General features: G+C 46.9%; 2 protein-coding genes across 7 annotated transcripts in view; one reads left to right on the top strand and one right to left on the bottom strand.

Moving 5' to 3' along the window:
* Positions 1–279: 279 nt before the first annotated feature.
* TSN (translin) lies at positions 280–9072 on the top strand. Its single transcript, XM_049801043.1, has 6 exons — positions 280–389; positions 462–555; positions 5277–5373; positions 6198–6313; positions 7007–7086; positions 7444–9072. Exons 1-6 carry the CDS (start codon positions 324–326, stop codon positions 7678–7680), a joined length of 690 nt encoding a protein of 229 aa, XP_049657000.1. The 5' UTR covers positions 280–323; the 3' UTR covers positions 7681–9072.
* A 1624-nt stretch (positions 9073–10696) lies between these two features.
* LOC126038766 (uncharacterized) overlaps positions 10697–23237 on the bottom strand; it is a 53501-nt gene continuing 40960 nt past the window's right edge. For all 6 annotated transcript variants that reach the window (XM_049800982.1, XM_049801029.1, XM_049801001.1 and 3 more), the window contains 5 exons: positions 22932–23106; positions 21946–22150; positions 20890–21512; positions 19059–19204; positions 10697–18233 (listed from right to left, as the gene is read on the bottom strand). In XM_049800982.1, coding sequence (XP_049656939.1) covers positions 17438–18233; positions 19059–19204; positions 20890–21512; positions 21946–22150; positions 22932–23106 — 1945 coding nt within the window. In that variant the 3' untranslated portion in view covers positions 10697–17437. The remainder of the gene's footprint in view (positions 18234–19058; positions 19205–20889; positions 21513–21945; positions 22151–22931; positions 23107–23237) is intronic.

The raw sequence follows: 23237 nt of genomic DNA on the forward strand, positions 1-23237 counted from the left end.
CCGGCCCCCACACGCAACGACGTCGCGTAGCAACGCGGCGCCGTCACCGGGCGGCGGGGCCCTGGCGGGGCCCCGGGAGGGGGGGCCCCTGAAACACGGACACGCACGGACACGCACCCACACCCGTCCCGGGGCGAGCAGCTCCCCGCGGGCACCCGCCCGCGCCGCCCCCTCCTGCCCGCTCCAGCCGCTCAGGCACCGCGCGGGGCAGGCCGGCGCGGCGCCGTCAGGCACGGCGCCGGGCAGCCCCCTCGCCCCGCGCCGGCGGCAGAGAAGGCCCCCTGCGGGCGCGGGAGGCCCCAGAGGCGGCGGCGGCGGGCACCATGTCGGTGAGCGACATGTTCATCGCGCTGCAGGGCGTCCTCACCGCCGACCAGGACATCCGCGAGGTGGGTGCGCGGCCGCGGCCGGGGAGCGCGGGGCCCGGCCCGGCGTGGCCTGACGGCGCCCTGTGTCCGCAGGAGATCCGGAAGGTGGTGCAGGCGCTGGAGCAGACGGCCCGGGAGATCCTGACGCTGCTGCAGGGCGTGCACCAGGGAGCCGGCTTCCAGGACAGTGAGTCCCGCACGGCCGCCTGCGCCCGGCGGTAGCGTCTTCCCCGGGGGAGCGGGGAGAAGCCGGTGGGGCGGGGAGCACCGCCGGGGTACGCGGGCCCCTCCCTGGCGGGCGCCCCTCTTCCGTGGGCGCCCCTGGGGTGTCCTGTCCTGCTCTGCGTGGGCTTCTGAGAGGCTGCGGGGGCAGCTGGGAGGTTTCGACCCGGACGGACAGAAAAGCTGCCGTTCGCCCTGAGGAAGCGCCGTCCGTCCCCTTTCTCCCCTCCCCAGCTCGGCGCTCCCCCGCCCCAGCGCAGAAGAGCGTGTGCTGCTTTCGGGGTTGCTGAATTGGATCGCAGGTTTCCCTCTAAGTGACACGCACGAACATTTTTATGCTCTGATGGTTTTACCGTCGCCTGTTGGGCCTTTGTCTCTGTATCCCCTTCCTCACCTCTTCATCCCACCCCCCAAAAAGCCGTGATCCTGAACTCTCCAGGATGGTGTGGGAACGCAGGGGGGGTCTTTAGTCAGGTCTGTACGAGTCCGGCTCTGTGTGTGCGCATGCATATAAAATGTGCTTAATGTTGCAAAATACAAAGGAGATTTGGAAAGGCTGATAAAGCAGGAGCTGTCCTTGATGTGTGCTTGAGTGGCAACTGGAATCGTTCTGCTATTTTTGAGGTTTGGGTTGTAGCTAGCCTGGTTCCTTGCTTACGGTCCAAATTTGTTTAAGAGGCTTGACAGAATGTTCCTGGGCCAACCCATTTGCTCCAGGGCATGAGAACAGGACTACAGACCTAGATGTCAAATGTGCTCTTTCTGCTCCCCCATCCCCATTTTTTCAACTTACTGGTGAAACCACTGGAGTAAACAGGGTTTGGGGTTTGTTGGTCCTGTCGTCCTGTCCATCCGTCCCACCCACCCCCCCCCCCCTTAAATATCTGCCATTTTTTTCAAGTCAATTAATATCTCCTGAGAAGAAGCAACCATTCTGACTTTCCTGGAAGCTCTGGAGAGCAATTTGGCAAGGGAAGAAACCTGTCAGGCCACCGTCTAAGGGTGAATAGAAGACTAAACCTCACCAGGTGCTGTTTTATTCACCTGCAGAGCTGACTGGTTGTAACCAGCCTGGTGACATTCACCAGCACAGTCGTGCTGGAGGCCTGGGATCCCTCTGGCCTCTGACAGGGTACATGTTTAGCAATGTGCAACACCTGAGGTTTGACCTCTGCTGGCAAGTGCAACTTCTACCTACTTAGGAAATGTGGCAGTGCTAAAAATCAGAACTGCTAATTAGTTAATTTACACAAGCATACACTCATTTTCTAAGCTGAGTAAACCTGTGGATGTTGTGACAGTTGTTTTGTGTGGGTATTGACTTCAGGAGTTGCTTTCCAGCATTTAATAGTAGAGACCTGTGTCTGGCTTGGTGTATTTTCACTTGATTTTTAATTTCGGGAGACAGCTGGTCCTGGAACCTGCAGAGTCTGAGAAGAGATTTGGAATAGTTAAAGTTAATAAATAAATAAATAAAACGGCTTCTAATTCTTGTAATACCAAAGATAATGAATACATGTTTAATAGGTTAGGAGTTAACTCATGATAATAGACCTGTCAGTTTGTCATCAATTACAAGCATAATAAAGTCAGTCAATAAATGTTTAGATTAATAAAGGTTTACAGCAGAATAATATAATGCCAATTAACAGAAGGATTGTTAGGGGGATAAGTAGCACTTGTCAGATGTCATGTATTTAGACTACAGTTTTATTTGATAATGATTGTAGTTTGGCAGTGTAGTGTGCTTAAATGGCTTACTACAGCATCTCGTCATTTGACTTGTTACCGCATTTTTACTAAGAAACTAGAATGATTCTTTTGTAGATTAAAAAGGGATAAAAGATGACTCTTGTAACTATGAAAGAGAGGATTATTCATTGCAACAGAGTTCTGGGTAGACTTTGTAGCATCAAGATTTTTTAGCTTTATATTTATTTACTCCAAGATATAAGAAAAACTATTAACACTATTAATAAACTACATTGAACTATAAAAATAATAAATTATAAATAAACTAGTAACTAATTAAAAAAGCAGAAATACTATTAAGTATGGCAAGTTCACAGGTGACAGAGTAACTAATTATGCTCAGTGACTGCAGCCGTATTGCTGAGGGTGGTTTAAGCTGGTGCTGCCGCCAGCAGAAGCTGCATTGCTTGTTGTACCAGCCCCCTTGTGCCAGCTTAAGTGGGAGAAGACTGACTTCCTCCTGCAGCCTGCTGGTTGATCCTTTGTAATTATTCTTGCATCATCAGTTGAGGTAGAGTGATGAAAACTCGAGGAGACAACAGAGAGCCAGTGGAAACAGGGAAAGGATTTGTACCAGGCTGAGCAATCTGTCGTACCAAAGAGAAGGGTCAGGGTTCTCTGGGGATTTAAAATACCTCTTGGCTAAACTTGTTGTCACTGTGTTTCTCATCTAACTGCTTTTACTGCAGGGCAGCCACCTTCCCACAGCCAACAGCTGTTTCACGGTGCCGTCTTCTCTGTGGTCTCTCCCTGCATGGAGCCACGAAACTGCGTTTAGCTGTGGGATAAGCGCTTTTGGTTGTAGCCTTTATTCAGTGGTGGGGGAGGGAAGGAAAACCAGCAGAGCCTCAGGCCAGCAGCCTCTGGAACAGGTTTAGAAGATCTCTCTTTCAGCTCCGTCTGCTCCCTGTTTAAAATGGAGTTTGAGAACTGCTCGGAAAGCTGTTCAGGGCAGCATGTGCTGCAGCCTGCACTGCAGCCTGCTGTTAGCTGACATGAGTCTGAGTGACAGGTAGGGTCTTCAGGGGCTGAAAGTCAATTTAGTATGTCTTTGCTCATGAAATATGTTGTGTTAAGTTTAGCAAAACATCAGTGGTGATATGCAAGGATGCATGAGGATAGTTTGAAGTTGGGCGGAGGTTATGTGTGTATTGTTGGGTGCTGTTGTCTGAAATTATACAGTAAAGATTGTTCATTTTTGTCACAGGTTCCTTTTGTCAGCCAAAATGCAAGTCTATGCCTTACTCTGTCCCCAGCTGCCACGTGACAGCTTACGCGACTGAGGCAGAGACTGTAGTTTGAGGATGGTGTTCAAAGGGCAGCTGTCGGTGAGCTTCACACATTTCCTTCATTCTGGCTGCCACACAGAGCACTTTCACCTTCTGCTTCTGGAAGTGTTTATTTTTAAGTGCTCCTTCTTTCTTTTTTTTTTTTTTTAACATGGAATTACTGTTTTATTAATTGAAAGTAGCTTTTAAACACACCGAAGTGACTCCTAGTAGGGCTTGTTTGATAAAAATAATTCATCGTAGCTTTCAGATTTAGCTTCTATGGATTTTGTATAGAAGTTAGGATTGTTTAAACATCATGCAGGAGGGCCTGTCAGGTCATGACCAGGATTGCTGAGAAGGCTGCAGTTAAGAAGTACTGGTTTGATTAATTCTGTCAGACCCTGGTACTGTGGGTGCAGTGTGGCTGTAAGTCGTATCAATAAATGGGAGGTGGCAGTGGGTGGTACATGAACAAGAGACCATTTATCTGCAGAGGTGTAACATATTGGACAGTTTCTTCAAATAATCGCTTGAAAGCAGGAAATGCAGTTTCCTGAAGGGATGTTGCACCTCATCTAACCTAACTGATTGATAAGACAAAAATATTATAAGATTTTAAAATGGAGAAAGAAAAGTTGCTTTTACTTTGACTGTACGAGTCGTTTGGTGGCACTGCTTGGTGTGTGTGCTTTCGTTGGGGCCAACTGTGTGCAGTATGCTTCTGTTGCGGGGGATCTGGTTGTTGCTGTTTTTTCTAAACCACTGCATTGGGGTGCTCTACAGAACATCATATTTCTCTCTTTACAACACCTGTACAACCCAACTAGCCGGCCCCTTTCTCTTACTCTGTCCACACAGCTAAAACTAAAATTGTCCTGTTACCAGCTCACGCCTGATCTCTGCTGCGTCCCTCCTCCTGCAGTGCCACTCCAGAGTGTTGTTGCATGGGTGAGCTTGTAGCATCGGGTTTTAACTGTGTCGCTGCTCCTGCTGGCTCCCTCCCTTGCCCCCAGGATCTGTTGCCATAGTCTCAGCTCTTCTACATTTACAGACCCTCAGATGAAATTGCCCCTCTGCTACCTCAGATGAGGTCTTAGATTCAACACCTTTTTCAGCCTTTCTCCATCTCTACTTGTCATCTCTCCTTCAGCATTGCTTGTTTGTTGCCCTGCTCAGCGTGTCGCCAGGCTCTTTTGCTCGTTGGTTCATTCCACAGACAAACACCACATCAACTCTGTGTTCCTCTGTTCCTGCCTCCATCCGTTTGTATCCCCCGTTGCTTCTTGGTCTGTAGGTTGTGTGACCTTTCCTGTGTTTTCCTCTGTCAGTGCCCATTACAGAACAGGTTCTTTGTCCATGATGTAAGTTTTATAGCAACAGTAATTAGTCATGATTAGCAGTGATTCTTAAACAACACTGGGGTATCCTGGCTGAAGTTCGAACCTAAGGCCTAGAACAGATTAGACAGCCCAAAACTCAGTATTTTTTCTCTACCTGTGTGACTCCTGGTATGACAATGAATATTTCTTAGATTGATTCCAATGTTAGCAGACTATCTTGGACAACAAAGGAGCATATACAGCGCTGTCTACACTAGAAAAGTCTCTGTTCACGAAACCCTGTTCTCTGTCAAGTATTGAATGTTGCACCGTTTCTTTTTCAGTACCAAAGAAATGTCAGAAGGCTCGTGAACACTTTGGTACAGTGAGAACACAGCTGGAATCTCTGAAGACCAAGTTTCCTGCTGATCAGTATTACAGGTGTGCAGGATCACATGCAGCCAGACACGGATATGGGAATTGCCTGGGCATATTTGGCATCATTACTTTGGAAGAATGATTTAAACGTTTATGGGCCGAATGCTTCTTTCTGGTTGAAAAGTAAACCACGGTAGAGAAGTGTGAGGTTTTTTGTCAGCATAGATAAGAAATGCTTTTGTTCAAACCCTCTATTTATAATTTTTCACTAAAAATATCCAGTATGTAATTCTTTTTCTAGAAACTTTTTTAAAAAAGAAAAAGGAAACGTTAAGAAATTTATATTCTATTGGAACTGCCCTTCTTTCTGGGAGCAGTGCATTTGCTGCTCCATTAATTTCAGTTAGGTTGTTAGGTTTGGGGCATTTCTGAAAACAGAGCTCTAAATCTGTCATGAAATGGCTGCTTGATACTGCAGATACTAAATGAAGTTGTCACCTTTGTGTTTTGTTGCTGCCAGAAGGGGACAGTGTCTAGCAAGAACATTTCAAAGAACAAGAATCTTGTCAGCTCAAATCTGCTGAGGGAAGACGGGAGGGAAAGCCCTGGTTGTCTTGTGGGCACAACAACCTGAAAAACTCCACGAACGGAGTAGGTGTGTGAGATGTGCAATCAATGCTAGTGTCCAGCATAGTATCCAGGGGGTGAAGTTCTGGAGTACCAAGGAGATGACTTTAAGCTGGTGTCATTTTGATAAGCCAAAAATATTGCAAAGTGCTATGTGTAAGGGTGGAAAACATAATATATACATAATGTATGCTTGTTGCCTAACTCTCCAGTAATAGATGTTACTTATTTATGCCTTGACTTGGTGTTTTCTTCAACAGATTTCATGAGCACTGGAGGTTTGTGCTTCAGCGGTTGGTGTTTCTGGCAGCATTTGTAGTCTACTTGGAGTCAGAAACGTTAGTGACCCGAGAAGCTGTCGCAGAAATACTTGGGAGTAAGTTAATGTTGTAACTGAAGAGAAAAAGCATGTGATGTTTTTAGACGTTGTAGCTTTCAGAGGTACAGGGAAATAGCAGAACTTCATTTCTTGCCAACAAACAGGTTCCAAAATTTATCTGGTATTTGATTTCATTATATAAACAACAAATTCTTTTAGAAGGTGGAAATCAGCAAACCTAGTGTGAACAGAAGTATTTATTCATTAATAAGTTCTTCGTCAGTGAAAATTATTCATTCAAAAATTGCGTAAATCTACCAAAAAGATAATACAAAGATGAGAGCTTATTTTTCTCGCTTTTGGCATTTTAAAAGTGTGGAAAAAAGATTATATTTTTATGCTGCAAGAGAATTGTGTCCTCCCAGAGCAAAGGATTTGAAAAAAAGATGAGGAAAATCTTTTTCTAAAAAAAGACTACAGCCCCCTCCTGTATATTGATGTAAATTCAGTTATTCTGTTGGATCAATTATAACCTGTTGCACATCCAGTTGAGGATGTACGAGTCGCTAAATCAAAAGGCTGACAAGAAGCAGTAATTGCATCACATACAGGAAAAGACTGACTTTTATTTTGTAGTAGTATCTCATAAATTTGATATTTCAAATTAGCTCCAGTAAACAAATGCAATGTCAACTCGCTGGTTTTGCTCCTGTTTCGGTACCACCGGATTACCACTATTTTTCATCTTAGTTGAAGCTGATCGAGAGCGGGGCTTTCACCTGGACATTGAAGACTATCTTTCTGGTGTATTAACTCTCGCCAGTGAGCTGGTAAGGAAGATATTCATGCATGTATTTGGATTGAAACTGACCTAAGAAAAAAAAGTACTGTGTTTTCTAACTTTCCCAAGTTGTTCCTGGAAGTTATGACATGCAACACATTGATCTGAACTTCTAGCAAACTGCCTCTCTGTATGCTAGAGTTGTTTCTCACTGATATTTTAAGATTTAAACTAGTTGCTTGATTGAAAATCCAGGATTGTTGTCAACAAAAAAAGTAGATCCAAGTATAAATAATCTGACTGCCTGGAACACAACTGCTTCATTTGGTAAAGTAATTGATGGAATAGTGACTTGATTGGGGTGGGTTCCTCTGCTGATGTTCTTCTCGGTGTCTTCATCTCATAGGCCAGACTGGCAGTGAACAGTGTCACGGCTGGCGACTATTCTCGCCCTCTCCGCATCTCAACTTTTATCAATGAGCTGGATTCTGGCTTCCGTCTCCTCAACCTGAAGAACGACTCCCTGAGGAAACGTTATGATGGCCTGAAATACGACGTCAAGAAAATTGAGGAAGTGGTTTATGACCTGTCGATCAGAGGACTCAATAAGGAAGCAACAGTTGGTGCGGGTGGAGAGAAATGAAAGATGCTCATTTTAACATCATCATTGATTACCTCAGATGGTTGCCAATTTAGGAAGCATGCTAGCGAAGCCTTCCTACAGTAGTTTAGAAGAACTGCAGCTGAAAGCTGCTCTCTATTTTCTTACAAAAGGTGTAGTACGGGTGTTAGATCTCAAAATGTTTTGTAAAATCATGTCTAGATTAGGGCAGGAGGCTCTGTTTCCAGTGGAATTCCTCTGTCGAAACACACAGTGCCGTTCTGTGCACAGCAGCAATAGCAGTCAGTAACTCCCATGAGCTGAAATTCTCATTAGTTCTGTCGTGTTGCTTCACTGCTCTGGCAGTGATGTGCTTCAGCTGTCTCTGTTCATGCACCTTTAAAGATGTGTGCACAGACGCAGCTCAGTGCAGATACATGTGAAGTTTTAGAAAACACGTGTAAATATCTATACATTTTTTAAGACACTGATTTTTTTTGCCTTTTTGTTTCTTAAATTATCACCTATGTCAGTAAGTTGAACAGATTTGTGTAACTGTTTATTAACAAGACCTTTTTAAATGGCTTCTGTTAATGTATCCCCCTTAATTGAGAAATTAGTGAAAATATTCCTGAGAATTTCTCCATTGGAACTGGTGTATTGCACCTGGGCACACCTCTTGCTTTCTCTCTCTCTCTCTCTTTTTTTTTTTTTTTTTACACCCCCTTTCCTTTCCTCTAAGATTTCTGTTGCCAGAGAGAGCAAGGTTTTCTCAAACGTCTCCTTTCACTGGCTGGTATTTGTTTTACTGACATGAGTAAATGTTGAGGTTTAATATGATCATTTGCCTTGAGAACTCGGTGTAACCAATTTTTATTTTTTTTTAACTACCAAGGTTTCCAAATAGAGAAGTGTTAGCTGATAAACTGCAGGTATTGTCTAAGTTTTAACAACCTATACAGGCCACAACTGTACCTGTGTCCTGGGTTTAAAATAATAAAAAAAAAGACACCAAAACTATCATTCATGTAGAAAAAAGTTAGTATCTTCAGAAAAGGGGAAATTACTAATTTCAGATCCTTTGCATGTAAGATGCTTGCAAACACCAACAGTCTCTTTCATTTGTGTAAATGGACAGACTCGTACCTCCCAGTGTGTTTGTTCTCTTGTCCTAAATGACTTTTGAGTTTTGCCGTTCTTCTTCTACTTCTGGTGGTGCAGCAGGGTTAAGGAGAAAAACTAACTTAGAAGGAGGAATATTTCCAGAGGATGAAGACAAACAGTCAAGTTTACATAGGGTTTGTTAGTGTTTCATTTTGTTAGCAAAGATTTCCCACCGTTTCAGTTATGGTTTGGTTTTGTTTATTGGAAGAAAATGGTTTCTTGGTTATTTTGGCCAATAAAAGCTGTTCTTTGATTTTGGCCATTTGGTAACTCTTGCCTGTTGTCTGATTATCTGTTGTTATTTGTTTCCTTTCCTGGGAGCCTACTCTGAAGTATGACAATTTAAATTCAGCCTTGAGCTGTACTTGGACAATAACAGAATTCCTCACTTTGGCTGTACACTGTTCAATGGTGCACTCTTACCCACTGGTGAGTGGAGCCCAAGTCAAGCTGCAAACAGATTTCATGGGCTTTTTTTAATTTTTAATTTTGACCTATTTCACCAAGTAAAACAGGAGAGAGATGGAGGAATTTATCATTACCAAATCCAAGATGTGGCAAGATCCATCTTCAGAGTGTCTTGTACTCATGTTTGTCCTCATCCTTTGTATCTTATATCATGTAACATAAGAAGATGGTAATAACCCTCTCTCACAGCTGAAGAAAATGAGGGTCTAACTTCCTGAGCCCCATGGCAATGAGACCAGCTTTAAAAGTAGTTCATTGTTCTTCCCCTGTGGCACTGTTTGCTTCTTTCTCGCTTTAACCCTGTGGAGGTGGGAGGAGGGAAGGAGCTTAAGCCATTTCTGCTGCCAAAACCAGAGACTCGTGAAACAACACCCTCAGGCTCCGAGGCACAGCCATGCAGACCAAGGTCTCGCAGGAAATGCGTGGGAGCAGGGGAATTAGAGAAAGGTTTCCTGAGCATCAGCCTGGTGTATCTCAGGCTGGGGACTCCTGGCATGCGGAACTGGGATGTGAGGCCATGTGGTGGGGCAGGTTTCTGGTTGCAGGGCAGGTGTGTGTTGAGGCTTTGTGCTGGCTTGTGTCCCAGGTGCTCCAGTTGCATTTGATGATGCAACAGGTCTGCTTCCTGACACGGGATCCCATAGGCCTAACACAGCTTTTCTGTAGATCCTCCATCTGCCAGCTCTTGCATCTTACATGGTTTCTGAGAGCTTGTGGAGATACAACAGTGCTGTGCCACAGGTGCAGCAGCACACATACTGTGGGAGGGACAACTGGAAGAGCAAGTTGCTTGCTTAGGGCTTGTAAAGTCTGCAAGGTGTGGGATCCTTCTGTGTAAGGCTCTGTGAAGAGCAAGTGCCTGAGAAAGAGACAAGCCAGTGTTGTGTTTCTGGAGGGTGTTTAGCAAACACCTTGTTCTTTCCTGTTCCTAGGTTTCGGAGAGCCTAGCATCTTCCTCTGGAGAAGCGTTGTTTGCAAGAGCCAGGCCTCATAGCGCATTCCCAAGCTGGGTCTGGGGAAGGGAAAAGAAAACCACAAACTTTCTCCCTAGGCTGCAGCAGGGAAGGCTGGGGACATGCTTTTTGTAGCTTCCTCTGCACAGAGGTAGCCTGTAGGACCTTGTGGCCTTGATTGTGAATCTGCACATTACTCTGGTCCTAAATGGCAAGTTGTGTTTCTGTCCTGGAGCTGGGAGCAGAGGGAGGAAGGGAAGACCCAGAGGGCCTTAAGTAGGGAGGGTCTCTCTTCTCTGACCTTTCCCTCTCCCAGGGGTAAGGTGAACCGGTTAGCCAGCAGGGAATGGCAGTGAGAGGGAGCTCTGAGGACTGCAGAAGCTTGATGGCTCATGATGAAATCAGATGCACTTGAACTCTGAACAAGTAACTCCTGTTGGTACTGAATGGACTGTCACAGCGTGCACGGGCAGCTGGGAGGGGAGTGAGTCAGCGCAGGAGCACTGGAGAGTCTGACTCCACAGCCAGCACGGCTGAGCCACTTCAGCCTGAAGTGTGTTCCAGGGAGCGCTTTCTTGGATTGTCTTTGTATTCACTCACTGGTTTGGTTTAGGGTTTTTTTTCCCATCTTGACATCATTTCTGTGGGTTTTCTTTATTTCAGTAAAAAGGGCACTTAAAGTTGATTAACTGCTCTTTATTTATAGCACTGCCTGTTCAATGCCTGCAGATCAATGAAAGTGCTGACCTGAAACTGTTTGGGGAAATAGGGGTGAGCAGAGTTCTGTGGTACAGGATGCAGAGTGGATGTTGGGGCTGTTGAACTGGGCTCTGTCTATTGGAACTGATTAACTGCAGCCCCAGTCCATCCACCTCTTTAATCTGACACTTGTTAAAGGACACATTATCACTTCCAGACTGCCTGTTTCTGATGCCAGCACAGGTCTTTGTGCAGTGAACTGGATCAGGAAACTGACCTAGCTGAAACAATCTTTATTTTTCAGCAGTGTTTGCTCCCAATCTGGTTCACTGCACAGTCCTGCACATTCTGTGCCAGTGTGTGGAGGGAGGCTTCTTCCTCTCCCTGCAGTGCCACCTTTAAGTGTTCACTGAGCTGTTAATGCTGCATGGTAAACTGTCTGATTTTTCTTGCTTCTCGTTTAGTTGGGATTGCCAAGGATTTTCTCTTTGGGTAAATAATTTGCCTTCATTTTCTGCGAAGTGATGACTTGGGTGCTATAGAGCCTCACTCACATTTTTCAGCTAGTAAGGTCATTACACACCGAGGCAATTAAGGAGAGCAGAAAGTGAACATGGATGACTCCTGGGGTCTCTGTGTGGGTATTGAACTGTTACTCATCAGCTGTCCATCTTCCCTCGTTATAGTACTATTTGTTGCTGGATGCTGCGGTGCAACTGTACTAAAGTGTCTGTAGGGGCTGTTGAGAGAGCCTCCTGCCTGCTGAATTCATGGAGTGTCATTAAACAAGTGTTTGATTTTGAAAGGTATAGTCAGTTACGGTATGTATTTCCTGTACACATGCTGTGGGTCAGGTATGAATTCCTTGAAGATGGGTATCTCCTTGAAGGTTTCTCTGCCCATTTATTTTCACTTCAAATGGCAGCATTTCTGGCTTGCACTGCTTAGCTGTCATGGGAGGATTGCCCTGCCCAAGAGGAAAATGGCTGTCTGAAAACCAACCCTTTCTTGAAAGAAGAGGAATACACTCCTTGTCTGAATGCTTGTTCATCTGCACATTCACACTATGAGTGTACAAATGTCTAACCTACTCCTGTGGGGGAAAATGTGAGAGCCTGCACCCTGCAAGGGTGCTGTCTGCTCCCCAGGGAGCCTCCTGGCTCCCATCCTGATAGGGAGAGGTGCCTGTCTGCCCTGGGGCCCTGTGCAGCTCTCACAGGCTTCTGTGATGTCTGATGACCACCACAGCCTGCTGGAGACTTCAACAGGGACTGCAGAAAGCCTAAAGGGAAGAAAAAGCCTGAGATTTCAGCCCCCGTGAAATGGTGCTCTTTGCGTGGTTTGGTTACCCCAGCATCAGTCATGGGATCTGCTCTGTGACTTTCTTGTGACCTCCAGGTTCTTCACTCTCATCTGCCAGCCCTCCCCACAACACCCAGAGAGACATTTGATGTGGGTCCTCCCAAGGATGTGACTCTGGCATCACAAGGGAGGTTCCTGTGCTAGGAAGGAAGGGTTCAAAACCACCTGGGGCTCCACTGCTGCTGAAAGAAAGGGTTCCTTTGCCTGCCTCTATACAGGGCACCTTCCCTGGGAGGGCTGTTTGCACTCTGGGTTGGCTCCCCTGCAGCTGAGATTGTTTCTCACAGATGCAAAGCCTGTGCTGGTGATCACACTGGGGCAGGATCTGAGCTGGAGAGGTGCAAATTATCATTATATTCACCCCTGCTAATGGGCCTAGAGCCTAATGCCAGCTTTTCAACTTTTTCCAGCCATGCAACTGCTCCCAGTCAAGCCTTGGCAGAAACCTGTGCTGGCAGATGCTCTGCTTGGGTTCTGATTCCTCAATAGGGTTCTTCACTCTCTGTTGAAGAGGACCCTCTATGTTCCTTTCACTCAACTTTTCCATCCATGTTGTAGAAAGGTTTCCCTTAGGGAACCACCTTCAGCTTCCTGAGGGAGCTGTCTTTTTTCTAATGAGTGTCCTTGGGACTTGCCTGGAGTTTTTGGACTGTGCAGTGTTATTGTCAAAACTTCAAATTTTTTTAATTTTTTTTTAATTGCTTGTACCTGTTTCCAGTCATATTGATATTCTGCAGCAGCCTCTGTGAGAAATAAGGCAGTTCCTTTGTCTGCCTGATCAGTAAGACTTTTTGCTCTGTCATATTCCACTGTAGTGACAGAAGGTCACTCAACGATGACAGTGAGATCTTTGAATATTTATCTGATCTCTGGCAGGAAGACAGTTCCCCCCATTGCTTTTGGTTCCAGGTTTTTCCAATTTCAAGTCAGAGAATGTCAGCCTAATTCCAGATGAATCTCAGCTGGTTCCCCAGCATGCATTGAAGAGACATGGCTGACATCACAAAATTGAGAGTTACTACAGCTGCCTCATCCATGAGCCCTGAAGGGATACCTTTGACATGGTGCTAGAAGATTAGTTATCTTCCCTTTGAGCATGTCATGGACAAGCAGGAGAGTGCAAGATTCACCAGAATCTCCTGCTGGAGATCTGCCTTCCTAGGACTTCAGCTCCATAATAGATTCACGTGCATTGAATGACTGAAGTTCCCGAAGTCAGATCTGAGATGATCTCGGAGCTTTTTTTCAGGATTTGGGATGTGCTGAGGTCAATCTCTCAGTCTCCAGTGACAGCTATTATAGCTTCCTGCTGCCAGGCCAAACCTGTTGTTCCCTTTCAGACATGTTCTTGATCACATAGTGGAGACTCACACTGAATGCCCCTTCCCGCTCCTTGCTTCTGTTATGGACAACCAGGAATGTACAAGATCACCATAAAAAAGAAGATCTCTGTTCACTAAAGCAGAAGTCTCTGCCTTCTAAAGTATTTGCTCTGCATCTCCATGTGGTTTTTTTCAGGCTTTCCCACCTAGCCTGCTGACTCTTCAAGTAGCTTATTCCTTCTTTCCCTGGGACCTGATCTCACAGGGGGCTCTTAATCCAGTGTTGTGTCTTCTTGCGCATCTGCCTTCTGAGCTCAAAACTACATGGACTCTATGTCAAAGACTGCCTTTTGTTGTTTTCCTGGTAAATAACCAGTAAGACTCATCCTAAATTCTTGTTAAAGGTCATTCTGATAAATCAAGGGAGTAATCAACTTTCTCTTTTTTCCCCTAACGTGGTACTTCCAGAGAGGTCTGCTTGTACTAGCCGGGTAAATTCAGTGGGCAGGAATCTTGAAAAGTAATCTTAGTATTGTCTGTCATGACAATGAGAGGCATAAAAATATTACGGAGCCCTAGGACGGACAGCCAGTTTGGAACAAATAATTACTTTCTTGGCTTGCAGACAACCCTGTTCCTAAGCACCCTGGGTTATAATAGCATTTTGTCAGGTTTGTTAATCAGAAATGGAAAAATACAGCACAGCTAATCTCCAGGGCTGCCAAGATGTGTACACGTGATACTGAAAGACCTGGAGATGCCCAGGAGAGGGATCATCCAGTTCAGAAAGGTGCCTGGGGATTATGGAAACCTACTGCCTTGTCAGTGTGCTGACACTCCTCACCCCTCCTGTGCAGGCTCACCCCATGGCACAAGCGTTGCGGGGCCACCAAGACTGTTCTGTGCTCGTGTTCCCTTTCAACACCTGTAATTTAAAGGCAGGTGAGCAGCTGAGTACACACCGGATACATAAAAGATAAATAACATTGGAAGCACAACCTCTGTCTAGTTTGACAGGTTCAACAATCAGGCTGTCACTTCCCATAGCAGGCTGTCCCAGATCAAAGAGCTTATTCTGTTCCCTGACCGCAGGTTTTTTAGGACAGGGCTACAGCAACAAGTACATATCCTGCTCATAACACTCGGCGATTATTTATGGACCTTCTTTTGGGGAGAGTTTGCCTGGTTCAGAGGAAATACGTCGTGATTACTAGGAGCCTGGCAGGCAGGTGTTTCCTGTGATACCTAGAAAATCCCTGCATCTGACAAATTGAACAATCACCTAAACACAAGACTGATGCTAAATATCAGACCTTTTACATATACTTATTGTTCTCTAATCTTTTTGAACAGCCAGGGTGACTGAAGGTATCTTGATTTAAAGATATGACTACACAGAGAGTCCACGGGTGGTTTTCAGCATGAATTGATGTGGAAAAAATCACTGTGCTGGAAAGTAATTGAAAACTTTCCAGAAAGCCGCAGCTTTCTGTGGCTGTGAAAACCACTCACTGTTTGGATAAATTAAGCTATTAGGCTTACTGTACTTACTCCTTCCCTTATCAAAACTGCCACTGGAGGTAACGAAGAGAAGGTAGCTGCGCCATTTTGATCTTGGGAGAGAAAACAAAGGTGCTACAAGCTGTTGCTTTTTGCATGTTAGGTGAACAGGGCTTGAAGTCTATTAGATGCAGATCTGTCATGACAGCATAAGAGAAATCTTCCTCCAGCAGCTGCTCTGCTTAGGCATCCATCTATTTGAAAAACAAACAACAAACTAAAAGCAATGCCTCATGCTCTTCACTGGCTATTCAGTGCGTATTTTGGGGGAACAATTTATTGTCTAACAACTAGAAATAGCTGGAAAGAATTCCAACTCACCATTTTGCCAGGTATTGCTTGCTACAGTGCTCAGCCGTGTGCTGCCACCCTCACATCTTGGGTAAGTGTTCATAAAGCCTCCTGATGATGCAAAACCTCCCACTTCCTCAGGGACACAATGAAGCACTAAAATGCTGGATGGTGCAGTTGAAGAGAAAATACAGCCAGCATGCACATGTCTCACTGCTGGTGTCTGCCTCAGTGCCTGGAGCAGCGTAACAAGCTCCAGCAGCTGTGGCAAGAGGACAAAGCACTGGGTACAGTTTGAAGGCCTGCTCAGATGTTGGGTCAGTGGTGATTTTACAAGACTAGGGCTACCTATGGAGCCTCTGTCCACCTTTGTTTGTGCACTCACTGATGCTGGTTGATCTCTGGAGAAATATGCTTGTGTGAATCGTCCTGTAAAATAAATACCTGTAACAGAAATATTTTGTTGGTAGTGAATAATACTGATTGGCTTTGTCTTTACCCTGGGGGGCTGAAAGAACATTTACAGGCTGTCCTCCAAGATCCACCGACCAAAATTCAGGCTCCTTTAATTTAGCCTCTAGGGCTGTAATCTGGCCTTTGCTGTGTAAGTCACAGTGTGACATTTTGCTGATCTTGTAATCGCAAGGCCGCAGTCCGTGGTAATGTCAGGCTGAAAAGGTTAAACCCTGTGTGCCTTTTTACCATTGTTCAGCTTCAAGTCATTTCCCTGCTGAGGAACTGAGATAGGCTGGACCTTATGGGGGAGCGCTTTGTGGCCTCAGTTTTGGCTCTCACGTCTGGTCTGCTAGGGCCTGACCTGCCCAGGCAGGACTGTGGCCAGAGCTTAAGATTTTGTGCCAGTCTGTTGTTGTGTAGTGAGAATTAGGGTAGCAGGCTTGTACTGTTCTTCCAGTCTCATTAGGAGTAGCCCCTGAATTCTGTTCAGGAGATCCAAAGAACAGATGTAGGCACATTGTTCACCTGAATGCCACCCAGGCTAAATGAAATATCTACTCCAGAATACAAATATTTTAAAAAATACCCACCTAAAGTCATTGAAACATAATTATTAAAACGTTTTATGTTACTCTACAGTACAATGTAAATTGTTCCTTTCAATTAAATTCTGAAATACACTAGATTACATCATTTAAATAATCGCAAACTTTTAAGTTCACTAGTAGTGGTAGCAGAGCTATATTTACATACACTTCTGAGATATTTCAGATGCGGCATTATGTTCTAGTCCCTAAGTCAGTTAAATAACAGACTTTCAGTGGGGGTATAGTGCTCTTCCACAGGTTCTACGCATATTTGGGGTGTATGTGTCAGAGAGCAAGAACTCCTTTTATTCTTGTTTGCTTTTTTTCTTTTGCTCTGTGCATGCAGCTGAATCTGAGCAAATTGATACCTACTTGATTTGGATTAAAGATGAAAGACCTTTCTTTTTAAACAAGTATTTTGACTGAATATACAGAGGTGAATAATGAAATACAGTCCTTAGGAGTAGTGGTGGAAAACGTAATTGTCTCCAACTTTCATCCTCTGTTGCATAATACTGCATCTAATTTTGACCCTGACTTTACCTAATGCTGATGAAATACAGTCAGTGGTGGAAACCTCTCTCATGTTGTCAAGACTGGCTTTCAACACGATCCATGCAATGGCAAGCATCATACATCATTCTCCTGCAGTGCAATATTAACAAAGTTAAACTCAGTATTTTCCTCCAGAGATCTGCTCCTCGAGGGAAGCCCATCTCTGTATGTACATCAGCCACAAACAGGTTGTGAGTCCTGAGCCTGGAGACCAGAATTAGGCTGTGATGCTTGCTTCCAGTGCTGCTAAGAGTCTTTGTGGGCCAGGCTCCTCCCTGTGTTGTCCATGGAGCAGAGCAAGTTCAAGCCACCAAGGCTCTAGATGGTCCTTGCACATGGCACTGGTCAAGCCAAGTCTCCCTGTGTCTTGCCCGTGCAGGACTTAGGGCCTGGTGTGAGGGGTGCTGATCATGATATTGGGCAGTGCGTTGCGCCGCTTCTTCCAGGAGCCCAGCTCCCTCGAGTACCGCCTGATCTGCCTGAACCAGTGGTGAGTCCGTGCCCGGTCACTGTCCCGGAACACAAATGCCTCCCGCCTGATCTCAATGAGTTCAAAAGTGTCGTCGCAGTCGGGATCAGTGGAGACAATGCAATTACTCAGCCTCAAGGGCTCCCTGAGCAAATGGAACTTCCCGTTATTTTTGTCCCTGATGAGTACCAGCACGGCGTCCTTCACAGGCCCTGGCTCGGCTGATTCCAGGCTGGACTCGGACACACGCTTCATGTTCACCAGGAGGAGGACCTGCATGTTCTGGAACTTCAGGGTCTTGCTGCCTTTTTTCACCCACTGGCCATCGGGGGGCTGGGCCAGCTGCAGAGACCCCTCCATCACAAATCGTGTTTCCTCCCGCAGCCAGCCTACAGTTTTGAGGGCAGTTTCTCTCATCTCGATGTTGATGACTTCCCTCTTCTTCTTGCTGTCCTGGCGAAAGGATCGGAGGGTCCACGTGTTCCCCTCCTGCTTGGTTTTCATGTTGATGTGCTCCAGGTGGGACTCGATGCGGCTCTTGGCCTCCCGCAGGCTGCCATGATCTGGGTGGTACTCAGTGGTGGCCTTGATGATTCTGCTGAGCAGCAGTGGGTATTTAGTGACTCTTTGCAAAGGGGCCATCAGGAAGGACCTCAAGTTCATCCGCCGCAGTGCTGTGTTGTCATTCTGGGAGACATTGAGGAATATTCTGCAGGGATTTAAGAAGAGAGAATGAAACGGTGGCTGTTCTGCCAGCAGATGCTGTAATCCTAAATGCAAATGGACAATGTGGTGCTGACAGCTGCTGACAGCACCGCAGCCCCCCCTCTGGTTTTAACAGCCTTGTGACTTCTGTCTTCTCAAAAACTAACAACAATTTCTGCAGCTGTGTTCAGCTGCAGAACAGCAATGAGGTGCCTGGGACACTAGCATGTAACATCCTAGCAGTCTTCTATTAAAGAGTTGTAATCTGGTACACACTGACATAGGCCTGAGGCAGATACATCAGCTTATATCAGATTACATTCATTTGTAGCTCCTTTCATCATCAGATTGCAAAGCCCTCCAAACAAGAATTTGGTACTGCCATCATTTTAAGCTGTTGCAGTGGAAAGAGAAGTGACTCGCCTGATGCCCAATAGGGCTACAAATGGGAAATAAATTCAAATCATGCATGCTTCACACAGTGGCTTTCCCCAGTGGAAATCCAAATCATGCTCTGGTGCAGCGACGGAGAGCTGTTCTCAGCTGGGTGTTACTTGGTGATAGTTCAGCGCAGTGGTCAGTGGGCAAACACTGCTATCACAAAATACAGTACACCACTGGGGACCAACTGGCTGCCTCAGTGGAGATAACAAGGATTAAATATCTTTTGGAGAATAAATTACTCTCCTCACTCCAGGAGAGAGCAGCTCATCACTGAAGAACATTATCATCAAAACTTTGATCTAGTTGAGCTGCCAAAGGCTTCAGCCTCAGCCTGGTGCCTTCCTGTCCCCAAAACCTGGAAGAATACGCTCAGCCCTTTTCTCACCTGAGCAACTCTTTCTCCTTCTCCAGTGCGTTGAGCATATTCACGGAGGAGGACTGCTGAAGACAGTAGGTCTGAAAGGCTGGCAACATGTTGACGAACTCTAGAAACACTTCGCCAATGCACACTGTCATCAGGTCGTCATCACCCTACAAGCATGCAATACAGCCCCTGCTGGGTTAGTTCAGGAGAGGCACAAACACAGAGCCTGCATTCAGTCCTATCAGCATGCACCTACTGCGGGATCTGGTGAACACCAGACCAAAGGTGGAACTGGGCTCAGCCCTCCTGGTGGAAAGGCAGTCCCTGCAGGTCTGGAGGGAAGCAGTGCATGAGGAGGGGAAGGAAAGCTGGTCTAACTGCATCTACACGTACAGAGATATCTTCTCTGCTTCTGAGGGCTCAGCCAGCTCACCGGAGCAGGGGCTCAAAAGCCAGAGGCCAGAGTGAGCCTGCTAGTCAGGAGGGTGTAGTGGGGCCCTTCTGTAGAGCCGGCAGCTCTGCCGTATAAATTAACAGCAAGTTTTTAAGAGCAAATGGGCAGAAGAGGCATGTAACTCAAGTAACAGACATAGCACATAACTTCTGCAGCTGATCCCAGCAACTGGCCTGGCCAGGAAACAGTCTCCTTCAGTTATGCTCTTACTGGCTACTTTGATGCCTAAATGAAAAATAAATTTCATGGTAAATTGTTCTCTGATTTCTGGATGTGTAATAAAATAAGGGCAAAGTAAGAATCTGATGCCACATGATGCTCTTAGCTTTGTCTAGGTGTATGTTGACATGCTCTGCAATCCCTACTCATTTGAGCAGTGAGAGAAGGAGCAGTTCTCTGGCTGCTGCAGCTTTTTGGTGCAGTACTGAGCTCTGACTGCAAAGGGCAACATGGAGGAGGAGATACAGAAACCCACAGCTGTTTGTAGAAGACATTTTCTCAATAAATTAAGCACAGGGGACATCTCATCCACAGTGCGCATCTGTCTTCACTGTGTCAGGTGCATGAGAGTGGTTGTCAAAGTTGCCAGTTTTTGAGACGTGTCGCTCAGTCTGACATGCAGGGTTTCAGAGAGGGAAAGGAGGGATGTGTTCCTAGAGAGCAAAACATCCTGGTGAAACTGATAAAGCAACAAGTGGGTTTTAGGTTTCTTGAAAAAAGGAGGCTGTGGAGCTGTTTATATGTCCTTTGGAGTGATTGTCTGCTGCTCTAGAGTCTTATTTCCACGTTTCTGCCGTCTGACCACCATGCTGGTGGGGCAGGGAAGTTCCTTGTGCAAGGCAGGGTGCATCAGTAGAAACAACTGGTACATGGAGCTGTAAGGGCCAACTGTCACCAGGGCAGGGGGCAGCATGTGCTGCCTGGCACTGCAGCCAGCCTAGGGGCAAGCTGTGATAAACTGCAACCCAAGGCAAATACACCCAAGCCAGCCTGAGGGAAGCCACCTCAGAGTTGCCAGAGCATGGCCTGTGAACCAGATCAAGTTGAGCTCTGTGCCCCCATGGTCACACTCTTATCAGTGTCAAAGTTAACTGGCTTAAAGCTAACTTTGGTAATGGGACAGCTAGGTCCTGTTAATGGGATAAATGAACTAGACTGCTGATGGCCTGCTAATGTCAGTGGCATTACCACAGCAGAGAGTGAGGCCAGCAGCCGTGACCTGGCACAGGCCTACTGAGATCACTGGTTTACAATAGCTGAGGAAGCAAGGGACTAGGCAGATGACCAGAACCCAGGAGTCCTACCCCCTGATCCTCTGCTCCACCTATGCTGCCTCACTAATACAAAACCTATTCCTGTCTGCCCAGTCTGGCCCATTTAGAGCACACAGTGTCGTACCTGGTCAAAGGCCTGATCGATCTCTTCCTGGAGTATCTCCAGGAAGTTCTCATTGAGATCAATGAGCTCCTGGATGTTGCTGAAGATGCCCAGGAGCTGCTCCTGGCTCAGCAGCCCAGCCGCCTGCATGGGGAGATAGAACTCCTCTTTGATGATGCGCAGGTCCTCTCCATAGCTGGCCTCTGTGTTGACAAACTCCAGCACAGACTCCTTGCGCTCCGTCCTGCGCTTGCGGCACTTCTCACAGAGGTCAGCCCGCCTCTGATTGCAGTTCTGGACATCTGTCTCCACTGGGAGGTCCCTTTCTCCACAGTCAGTGCAGGGACGGTGGGCTTCCCAGGCCTGCAGTGAGCTCAGCGTTTCGGATGCCCTGTTCCTCCACTTTCTGGCTGGCATCTGGCCAATGCCACTATCTGCCCTCGCCACATCCGTTGACTTGGTCTGTGTGGCCTCGCTGGGATCCAGGTCATCCCGGACATCGTTCACACCAACAATACCACTGTCTGTGCTCAGGCTGCTGACATTGCTCCAATGATGTCTGGAGCGGAGGGAGCCACGTGGGGCACGGTGGGTCTCATCGAAGCTGCCACCATGGCCAAGGTTGGCTTTTGCTACCACTGGACCTGAGAACAGATACAAATCATTACAGGCATTGCCAACTGTACAGAGCTTACCCAGGAAACTCAAGCTGGCACAGCCATGAGTGGTAGGAACTCTGTAGGAGCGGGAGATCTGGTGAAAGCAGGGCTGTTAGCCCTTCCTCCCCACCTGTTCTGCTGCTGGGAAGGGCAGGGGTCAGAAGTAAATGGCTCCAGGGTAAAGCCTGGGGCCTGTCATCCCTGCACTGCCCATACCTGTGAACTCATTTGGGCTCTCTCTTCCCCTGCCAGTCAGGGACAGACACAGCAGAGTAGATCCTGATTTCTTGCACGCCTGGGTTAAACCGAGAATGCTTCCCTCCCCCAGGTCAGTAGAGCTGCTCCATATTTACACCAGCATAGCAGGGCTCAGCATCTGGCCTATCAACCCCCTCTGAGTGTGCTGAAATGCGGATACCATAGTCTCGCTCCTGCCGGCGCTTCTGTGCATGCTGCCGTGCTGCAGCTGCAATCTTCAGCTCCAGCTGCTTCCTCTTCACTGAGTCTGTCGGCATAGGGTCACTGAAGTGTGGCCGCAGCCGGCACTCCCGCTGGGCCTTGGCACCATCCGTGCTCTCATGAACGATGTCAGAGCTGGATCGACGGCAGCCAGGACTGGGGGTCTGCAAGAAAAGCAAGTGGGTTTGGAGCAAGGAGGTGCTCAAAGCAGCACCTGGTTTGCAGCCACTGGACTTCAGTTGCCAAAGGAGTGAAAAGGCAACTCATCAGCTGTGGAATTGTAAATGCAGCTCTGCTACACGAGCATTAGGAAATCTGTCACCCCAGGTCCCTCTGTATTGCTTAGTCCTAACAGCAAGGACCCCTCTCCCTCTGCTGTTGTGTAGCTCCAAGTACCGTGGCTTCGTGGTGGCTGGATCACAGCTGTCAAATAACCATGAATTAGTCAGCAGCATAGTCCTGGCTAAAGGCCTAAATGGGTGCCTAAGCCTGTCCTCCAAGGATCTGAGCTAGCTTGCCTCTGTTCTGTGAACATTTCAGTGCTGCAGGGTCAGTAACTCCAGCCTCTATGCCTTACCTACATTAGCGGTTTGACCAAGTGGGATCTATGAGGGAGTCTGTGATCTCCTGGGCAGTCCAGCAATGAGGGGCTTGTGGCACAGTGAAAGCCATAAGCCGTAAAGGAGTTACTGCTGAACTCCCTGCAAGAGATGCAGCGGCAGATAGGTAGGGGCACAAAATTGACTCCTGTTTCATTAACTGTAATAAAAAAAGGCACTAGAAATGCTTCTAACAGAGTTTAATCACTCGTGGGAGTTGGTGTGATTTCAGATCCCAGGCTCCCAGTCTGCCCAGTTCCTACAATGAAGGGATCCTTTAGAGCTTCTGAGAAGAAAAAAATCCTAAACACATGCTCAAGATGAGAGGGGAATTCCTCTCCCTTACATTCCCTGCAGGTGGAGTGTCGCTGGATGTCTCATTGCTTGGCTTGTCCTCCCAGGTCTCTGTTGCCATGGACATCGCTGTGGGCTGCTGGCTGTCCTCCGGAGGTGGGAGATCAGCTTCCCTCAGATCACACTGTCCCTTGGAGGGGGATTTGGCAGCAGTCTCAGCATTGCAGCTGCAGGGGAAGAAGCAGACTCTGATGAACGTCATGCATGCAGTTCACCTGCCATTCCTGACACAGATGAGACTGAGCAGCAAAGCCCAGGTTCAAAGAACCAGCTGCACCAGTTCAGGAAAAGTGCAGGC

Source organism: Accipiter gentilis, chromosome 1, assembly GCF_929443795.1.
Source record: "Accipiter gentilis chromosome 1, bAccGen1.1, whole genome shotgun sequence".
NCBI lineage: Eukaryota > Metazoa > Chordata > Aves > Accipitriformes > Accipitridae > Astur > Astur gentilis.